The sequence below is a fragment of the Meleagris gallopavo genome, chromosome 10 (genome assembly GCF_000146605.3).
Source record: "Meleagris gallopavo isolate NT-WF06-2002-E0010 breed Aviagen turkey brand Nicholas breeding stock chromosome 10, Turkey_5.1, whole genome shotgun sequence".
Lineage (NCBI taxonomy): Eukaryota > Metazoa > Chordata > Aves > Galliformes > Phasianidae > Meleagris > Meleagris gallopavo.
This window is the reverse complement of record NC_015020.2, coordinates 12,056,499-12,065,985: the sequence shown is the minus strand read 5'-3', so window position 1 is coordinate 12,065,985 and position 9,487 is coordinate 12,056,499. Positions and strand designations below refer to the sequence as shown.

The window sequence follows — 9,487 nt, the reverse complement described above, 5'->3', positions numbered from 1 at the left end:
GTTTAAAAGAGAGTCTCTTGTGCTTTTAACTCACATGCACTGCAGTGGTGTTGAGCAGGTATTTGTACAGACACAGCATACAACAGGTGTGCATCTGCATGCATCCAGAAGTGAGAAGGACCTGAGGTCTTGCATCTGTGCTGGCAACTTGAACAGAAGCAGGTCTGCTTGGGAAAAATCACAATAAAAACACAGTTCTCCTTTCTATTTCCAGCGTGTCACGCGCCAGCTCTGTGTTTCTACATTCCACTGCTCACCAACACCATCAGGTGATGAGAAAAGCCTGCAACTGACACTGAGAGAGGGTCAGGTGACTTCCAAACCCTTGTATTAAAAGCTTGGAAGCACAGAAATGATGATCTCTGGGCTAAATTAAATTGCAATGATTTCCTGCAGCTTGCGCAGGAGTTTGTGGAAGTTTCTTTGCAGAGGGTTCAACAGGTTTTTCCCAGAAATCACCGCACGTTTTAATTACTCCCTTCACACATCCGAGCACTTGATATCCAAGTCAACCTTCCAGGCAAGTATCTTTTTAATAAGCTTTCAGTTAAGCCTAGCAGTTTCCATTTCACCAGCCATTTACTTCCCCCATTAAACGGGCCTTTGTTCAAAACACTTTCACCATTATGCTTTAACAGGTACAAATTGCACCGGCTGCTAACCCCAAGGAGCAGAATAACTGGATGCTCCTAATTACCACAACTGCCTAAGCAGAACAGTCAAACAGCATAAAGCTGTGCATACTGGTGCAGTTTAATTAGATATCAAACCCCCCTGCAGCAAGAGCACAGCATACCAAGGGAAAGCAAGATGCTGAAAAAGGGAAGACTGTGGCTGACAACTCAATATGGGTTTAGAGGAGGGTCACTTAACGTGTGACAGCTCCTGGGATGGCTTTGCACCTTGCTGTCCTCCCCCTCTCTGGGTCACTTCAGACTAAAATGCAGTCCCTACAGAACAGCACCTCTCAGCAGATCATTTACTCATCGTCTCCTTTTAGCCAAACTCTTTCCATTGAAAACCTTTCCTTACAGAGATGAAGCAGCCCTCAGATGAGGCCCTTTGCTGACTGTCTCTGAAAAGCCTTTCAGTACTGGCACTCCTGCAGGGGGTAGCCTGGAGAAGTCTCATGCACCACTTTAGTAAATGTACATGGTATGGAGGGCCTTGATCCGTCCTAGCACAGGTATCTGCATTACATCATTTCAGAGACAACACAACACAGAACAGAAATGCAGATCTGATCCCTGATCCAGAAACTCCTTTGATGAACCAAATCAAAGCAATCCACTAGTGAGACTGGGAGAATTAAGTCTCCTTTCTGCAGTCAAGCTAAAGTGCTGCTGAGGACAGTGGTTCAGCTTGATCTGAGCCAAGGACCTCACATCAAACGCTGTACCAAGCATGAGTGCAGCACGCCTGCTGAGCAGCCATCACCCCAGGAACAGCATCACATTCAGCCCAAGTTCTTACACACAGAGTCATGGGACTTCACATCTGCACAGAAACAGGAGAATACAAGCTATTTTTACCCGTGAAAGATGCAGACAAATGGCACAACCACTACTTTATATTAAATAATCTGGTAGTAAATGCAAAGGTACATTACCCTGAAGTTTTACTTTCACTCTGCTGCACAGCCTCCTGCTGAAAAGGCAGAATGCATTAGACAGAAACTAGTGAAATCACAGCAGCTGGCAGGGAAAGGAAGCAAAGCTTTCTGACAGAAAGGAAATCTGAGTTGGCACTTAAGGGCAAACTGGATGCTTCTACCACAGTAGTTAACAAGAGGCTATTGTAAGCGTCAGGATTATGTTTCAAAGTTACAAACCCCATCACCATAACAGTGGCAATACATACCTCTTCCAAAGTCACACTCATGTAGAATTTGGCAACATCTGCCTGAACCTGCAGTCACAGTAGACAGTTTTTGTCACTGATCACCTGTGCCTAGATGAAAGTGAAGAGTCTAGCAGCCACTTTGAGTAGTACACAGACATGTCACAGAGTGCAAAACTTGGTTTAGTTAGGAGAAGCTTAATTCCTTAATTCCCAAAAGGTTTAAATGAAGAAGGCTCCCATGCAACAAGCAGCAAAGGTGGCTTAAGCTGGGTATTTCTCCTGCCCTCTGCATTTTGTGTTCTCCAACATTTGCTACCACAGTACTCAGTTGGACAGAATTTGAGTGCACGGTTCCATCATAAACATGAATGTACTCAAATTCCTCACCTCAGGAATGTGCACCATCACAGCAAAAACAAAGCTCTTACTAACAGTCCATTAACAAATAACATAATGATGTGTAAGGAACTGGTACTCCTTTAGATAGAAACATTTATGCAATACAGCTGACAACTGTCGCGTTTATTAAGGAATTGTTTTGTGGGTGGGTTGTTTTTTGTTTTGTTTTTAAATAACAAACATGATACTTCTCTTCCAAATAAAAATACATTATGGAAAGAAAACCTCAGCAGAATGTAAGAACAGATACATGGATGACTATGGACTGTTCTGACTTAAAGACCTGCAATAACAGATCTCCAAAGCCACTGCCAACCAGTCATCACACTCCAGAGGGCAGAGCCAATTTGTCCAGCAACCAGGACTGCAGGGAGAAGCCTCATAGCCCATGCATCCCTGCAAAAAGCTCAAGCAGAAGCACCTCCCATTCACAGAGGTGACACAATGCTAGCACATGTGAGCTATTTCAGTCTTCACAAGTCTCACATTCTGTTACTCAATGGTAATTCAGTAAATTATTCACACAAAGGCAGTTTAAAACCAGAAAAGTGCAAGCTCTACCAGCACAAGTTCCTGTGCTTCCCACTGCTGGGACGTGGGTCTGGACTGGCTGTAGTGCATGCAGTGGAGTGCTTTTCTCAAGCCTCTTCAGGTAAGAACCCGAGAGCCCACAATCACAAAGAGTTAAGATTTGTCCAACTTGTGCGTGCGCTCATGCCTCCGTAGGGTACCTGACTCGGTGAAGGAATGCCCACAGTAATCACAAGAGTAGGGCTTCTCTCCGGTGTGGATGCGCTGATGGCGCTGGAGCGAGGCCAGCCTTGTGAACGTCCCTCCGCACTCCTCACAATAGAAGGGACGCACCCCAGAGTGAGTCTGCTGGTGTCTTTTCAGCCTGAGCAGCTGGACGAACGCCATGCCACATTCCTGACACTTATAGGGTTTCTCCTGCCGGTGGATCACTTTGTGTTTGGAAAGCAGGTTTGGTTTATCGAAACCTTTGCCACACGTTGGACAGGCGTAAGGCTTGCAGTCTTCTTCCTCAGCCTTGTGGTTATCTGCACAAGGCTGATCGGTGTACTCAACAGCGTGCTGGTTACGGTGCACGATCGACCATGGGTTCCTAGCCATGCCATTGCCTAAGATCACCATGGAGCGCTCTATCTTGTGCACATTGCGGAGGTGCCTCCAGACATCAGCCGTGCGAATGAAACCCTTGTCGCACTCTGGACACTTGTGTGGCCTGTCACTGTTATGAATGAGCTTGTGCATGCGTAAGTTTGCTGCACGGAAGAACTCTTTGGCACAGACAGGACAGCGGTATGAGTTTTCCACGAGGTGAGTCCGTTTATGCTGCTGCAGCTCACTCGTCCCCTGGAAAGAGGCACCACACTTCTTGCACCGATAGGACAAAGCCTTCCCAGATGCAGGCTGTGCATCAAACACACCATCAAGAAGGGCATTTTCATTATCACCACGCGCTCTTCTCCGTGATCTCTTGGAGCGCTCAGAGGAACCACGCTGTGAGGTTTTATCTTCACACTGCAGGTCCAAGTTGGTACTGGAGGGGACAAATATCCCAGCTGTACTCTCACCTTGTTTCTGGTAATAGGTCTGATAGATTTCTTTGTCTTCACGCTGCAACTCTGTAGAAAGTTCCTGTTTATCTGATGGTCCTGCGGAGTTGCGACAAGGACTGAGCGTCTGTGAGTAATTCATGCCCACCTCCTCCTGGAGGCAAGACTTGTAGCCCACCTCCTTAGTGCTCTTTCTGGAATCATTTGACAGCTCCTCACCTGTATCACAAGTGCTATTTTCAGAGTCCCAGTCCACCTCCGCATCCATCCTCTGATGTGTGTGCTGTGTTTATCTGCAGCTCACTGATGATGTATACGCCGAGAGCGCCAAGTCTTTTGTGGTAAATCCATCTCATCCTCAGCTCACTTTACAGGCCCTTCCTATAAAATAAAACACGTATTTCATCAGTGATTTTCTGATATTTACAGAAGATAAAATTAACACAGTGAAGTTTTCTTAATTATTATTAAAATAAAGGGACAGGCCATTATTTATGCAGAAGGAGAAACAAAATCATCTACGTCATAGATGTAGATCATATATTCAGCATTTAGAATACACACAAACTATGTTGATAAAGATTCAATCTTCTGTCATAATTCAGCCTCCTAACTGTAAACTTTTTAATAACATACACTTTAAACTCACTTAAAGACAAGAAAGCTTCAGAGCTCTAAGGTGCAAACAAACACGTTAGACAAAGTCCTGCATGTATCTCCCCACAAGTCTTCATCCAAAGACTCACAACCATTTTTATCTTGCTAAATCAGAACCATTTACAAGGTGCTGCCTTTCAGTAACTGGTTAAGGAACGCAACAAGATCAAGGGATGGTGTCAAATTGCCAAACTTGGCAGCAGTGGCAGGAAGTACTGGAAGACAAATGGAAGGAACACATCTGTGCGAAAGGTGGGTTTGGGAAGTTCTGGAACACCTTTGGTCTACCATCCTGTTACAGCATTCTCATAATCATCCTGAAGATGTTTGGGATACTATTAGCTGGTATCATGCAGAAAAGACAGCATATGGAGCAGCAGCACAGAGGGAAAGGCCTACCAGAGCTGTCCAGAAAGCTTCCTAATCATCTTCCCGGCCTTCAGAGCACCACAAGCAATCCTCCAGAACTGGCACACTGCAGCAGCTTCAAATTCTCTGGGTAAACAGCCCTTGCTGGTAGAAAACACGAGCAGTGGTAACTGGTCTGAAACACTTGTTTGAGTTGCAAACTTTCTTCTGAGGAAGTTGCTTTCATTTACGCCATACCAAGGTGTGGATTTGCAAAGGATTTCCAGATTTGTCCCAGCGGCCTCTGCTGACAGCAGCTCCACAGGGAGCTTTCAATCACCTGGTTTAAAAACACACTGAATTGCTAATCTAACCTCTGAAAGTACATTTTTCCCCATCTCGACAGTAGTCTTGTGTGCTCCTCATATCCCTACTTTCTCCTTAACATCCATTTTTCATATTCCCTTTACTCCCTCTGTTCCTTCAGTTCCTCGTGACTATTTTTGTCTGGGTAAGACTTCTCTGAATATAAGCACATGTATATCCACTCAAATACATGTAAAGCATGTAAATACAGAATTATTTATGTGCACACATGTAAATACAATGCTCATCTATTTAGTTTATGTTTAAGCAGTTATAAAGGCAGTATAGTTACATGCTTTAAATGAAAGGCCCCGTTCACATCTCAGAAAGGCCGGTTTCATTTGAGACACAAACTGTGCTTTCTTCTGCTAGGAACACAGAAAACAAGCCTGAATTGATCTTTAATCACTGCCTGGAACAGAATGGCTCAAGTCACCCATCAGCATCAACTGTTCTTGCTAGCTTAGTAATGCCTGCATGAAAATAGAACCTACTCCTCACCTTCTGCAAGGCATGGAGGACCAGCAGCAGCACACCTGCAGCACATCTGAAATCAGAAGAGAGTGGGGCATTTCACAAGAGCACTATTTCCATCATTGTAATGGCAGCCCTTTGGTACACTGTAAAATTCCATTTGTCTTCTTAAAAGCCACAGGAGAATAGCAGTCTGCAGGCATTTCCAGGCTCCTTTCCTCCATCCCTTACAGCCCATTCACAAGCCACCAATCTGAAGCAAGAACTTTCACCACTTGTGAAAGTGTTCTAATAGACTTATTTTTTGGAGGCTCTGCAGCCCTCTCTCCTTTCTGTATTCCATGTCAGCACATTTTACTCCCACTAGCCCATTCTTACGATTAGCATCATTACTTTACTATTCAACACGAGGAGTCCAAACTCCAGACCCCATGAAGCCCCACCACAAACCTCCCAAAAGCTTCTCTTCCACAACCAGCAGCAGTCCCTGACCCAGCTCCCCTAGCTATTATGCATTCACCCCCTACTTACTATACTGACCAGCACTGTTCTCTCTGCAGTAATAACCACTCTCCAGCATCACCAGGTAATCTTGCAGAGATCACTGCTGCTTTCAACGTTATTCTGCACACTGGTCAGCCACCTCGGTGTGTTTTCTTAACAGAGCTCACAGGTTTCCAAAATGGGTATCTACAATTAACAACAGATACAGAACTCAAATTAAAAACAGTCAAGAATGTACATTATTTGCCATAATTGCATGCTAGTAAGTTTTGCCATCTAGAAAAATCTCATGAAACCAGAAACTATTCTTTTAGGATGCAAAGGCAAGGAAAAGAAATCTAACCACTTCCCTCACATTCAAAAAGTCATCTACTTTTGTACACACAAGTGACAGTTTTATTTCTTTGGGCTAGGCGCTTAAAAAAAAAACAAAAACAAGAACAAATTGGCAACTTTCCCTTAATAATGGTTCTTGAGTCCATGAGAAACTCACATGCTGCATAACATGGGAGAGTCTTGCAGAGAAAGTGCTGCCATTCCAACTCCTGCAACTAGGAAGATGCTCGTATTTTATTTTTTGATTGGCCTTTTTCTGAATTTGAAGTGTTAAACATTTCTTACTGTAATGCAGTGGTTGGGCAGCAAAGGCTTTCTTCTACCTAGGCCCAGGAACACAAACTCCCATACCTCTTCCCCATCCCTAAGACAAGCACACAACCCTCCTCTCCGCTCACCAGCGCTCATATGGAAAACTCTAGCAATATATACACATGTATGAGAGCAACTTTTCTACAGACAAGCATGTCTGTATGGGATGCAGATGATATATGGTCACTTCTCAAAACAAACAAACAAAAAAATACACCAAAAATCATGACTTATTACAACTGATGCATTTAAAACATGGGAGGAAGCATGGATGGATGAGTTATTCTGGCCGAGCAAGCTGAGCAGCTTAGCAGTGACACTTCTGCAAACCCATCATCAGAGGATGGTGATAACTTAGACAACTTACAGACCATGCATGCACATCAACCAGAAAATGCTGGTCTTTCTTGCAACACTCATGGAGCCTTTGAAGAACAGCTAGTCACTAGGCTAGAGTTATACTATTCATTCTTGGAGACACCCGAGTGAACATCCCCCCCACCCCCCACACTTTGCAGTAGAATGAGTCTGCTGGTGTCATTTCAACTGGACAAAGGACTCCCCAACTGACATTCATGAGGTTTCTCTTGCCAGTGGATCACCTTGTGTTTGGAAAACAGGTTAGGCTTCCAAAAACCTTTGCCACATGTTGGACAGATGTATGGTTTACACTCTTTTTTTAGGTTTATGGTCATCTAAATACTGCTGATAAACATTCTCACCATACTGTGTACTTGGAACTATGGATTCCTAGCCATGCTACTTCCTAAAATCTTTAACACTCTATCTTATGCATATTTCGTAAGTGCCTCCAGGTATCAGCTGTGCAAATGAAACCCGTGTAACACTCCGGATGGCTGCATGGCCTGTCACTAGAATTAATTTACAGATTTGCCACATGAAAGAACTCTTTGATACAGACAAGACATCAGCATGGGTTTTCCACAAGGTGAGTTTTGCTTGTATTTCCACAAATGACTTGCATCCTGCAAACAGACATCACATTTTTATTGGTTCTGTAAGTCAAAGCATCTCCACCTTCCAGGCTCTACTTCAAAGAAGCATTAAAAAGAACAACCATCCTCGCTTACCCCTCCTTGAGGCTCTTCAGAGTAACAGCACTCTAAACGTTCATATTCACAACGAGGTCTGAAGGTGACTAAAACCCCAGGAGTGATTGAATCACACTTCCAGTTGTAGGATTCTAAGGTCAACTCCATCAGTTCTATGAGAATTTCTTCTCAATCTGAAGGTTCAGCAGGAAAGCACCTAGGAACAGACAGCAGACCATCATCTCTGATATTTGTTTGGAATTATTCAAGTGTTCCTCGCCTGTTGGAGAACTGTCATTGGTAGAAACCAAGTCCATCTCCAACCTATGGTAGCACATAGCACTTACTTGTTAGTAATTGTGGAAACAGGCAGTACGAATTCCTCGGATCCTTCATAGTTAGTTTCTTTCACATCAGCTTCCTTAGAAAAGAAACAAGAATTCCAGTAAGATACTAATTTAATTAAAAATACTTTTGAAGTGTTATGACCTAGGAATTACTACTAATCATAATTAATAGGTTAGATTGAAGACCCAGAACAACACTATCAAGTAGACCATTTTTCCTGCTGTTAGTCTGAAAAAAGACAGAAAAGGACTTCTGTGTCAGGTAATACCACCAGCACGAACACACCCCAACACTTACACCCACAGAAGTACCAATATGCTCAAACAATTCATGAGCACAATCCTCATACTAGCCTCTTGTTTTCAAGTAATGAAGAGCAGGCCTATCTGCTAATGTTTCCCTTTAAATCTAAAGCAAAAAGAACAACATGAAAAATGAAATTCAGAGGTCTTATCACATGCATACTGGTCTTCAGACTAATATGCTTGGCTCTACCAAGTTCTTATTTTTATATTTTACTCCTAAAAATGAGATATTTTAAAACACAGCTTGCCTCCTACTTCATATGCTCTATTTATGAGCACATGATTTCATTAAATTCCACATTCCAAGCATTTTCCATCAGCCTTGATATTATTCCAGCACAAATAAATAAGCCCTAATCATGGGAAAGGAGGCAGATCTCCTACCAAAGCTGATTATAACACATGCAACATGCTCCAACCACAGAAAGGGACAGAGAGCAGTACTCTGCTGGGAGCACAGTTCAAAGAAGGCTCATGAGGTGATGCTGTCCCCTCTCAAATCCTCAGGCACCACTCCGCTACCTGAAGCCTGCTATTACAAGATGCTTTTCCACAAACCTCTCTCTTCAGGATCTTCCAGGTCTTTGGGTCCCACTCAAATGGCATCTCACAAACAAGGCATCCAGATGAGAAGAATACAAGGAGAAAACAAGCCCTAAGCACAGCCAGCGTCAGGTACTGCTATGAGACTATAGAACAGCTTAGGTTGGAAGGGACCTTAACGATACCCCCACGGGCTGGGGACCAGCTCAGGCTGCCCAGGGCCAACCCACGGCCTGGGGCACCTCCAGGGACGTGACTCTCGGATTATTAGGGCGGCTCAGGAACGCCTTTGATAACAGATATACACTGAGCACGAAGGCTTTTCTCTGCACAGTCCCATTAATCACACGCAGGACGCTTCGAGCCGCGCTCCAGGAAAGTACGCACTCTGCAACTTTGGTGGGTTTGTCGGTCTATCTTTAAT

At 43.9% G+C, this 9,487-nt stretch overlaps 1 protein-coding gene across 10 annotated transcripts; it reads right to left on the bottom strand.

Moving 5' to 3' along the window:
- Positions 1 to 2,345: 2,345 nt before the first annotated feature.
- Positions 2,346 to 9,413, bottom strand: ZNF648 (zinc finger protein 648). Of its 10 annotated transcripts, none has more exons than XM_010715770.3 (8): positions 9,079 to 9,413; positions 8,215 to 8,288; positions 7,907 to 8,084; positions 6,204 to 6,353; positions 5,691 to 5,736; positions 5,082 to 5,163; positions 4,875 to 4,988; positions 2,346 to 4,199 (listed from the first exon to the last, which is right to left on the bottom strand). In XM_010715770.3, exon 8 carries the CDS (start codon positions 4,084 to 4,086, stop codon positions 2,926 to 2,928), a length of 1,161 nt encoding a protein of 386 aa, XP_010714072.1. In that variant the 5' UTR covers positions 4,087 to 4,199; positions 4,875 to 4,988; positions 5,082 to 5,163; positions 5,691 to 5,736; positions 6,204 to 6,353; positions 7,907 to 8,084; positions 8,215 to 8,288; positions 9,079 to 9,413; the 3' UTR covers positions 2,346 to 2,925. The 10 variants fall into 10 exon arrangements, with proteins under 10 accessions (XP_010714072.1, XP_010714076.1, XP_010714069.1 ...); XM_010715774.3 differs by having other exon boundaries at positions 2,346 to 3,917; positions 4,038 to 4,199; positions 4,875 to 5,163; positions 9,079 to 9,409; XM_010715767.3 differs by having other exon boundaries at positions 4,875 to 5,163; positions 6,195 to 6,353.
- Between the last annotated feature and the right edge of the window lie 74 nt (positions 9,414 to 9,487).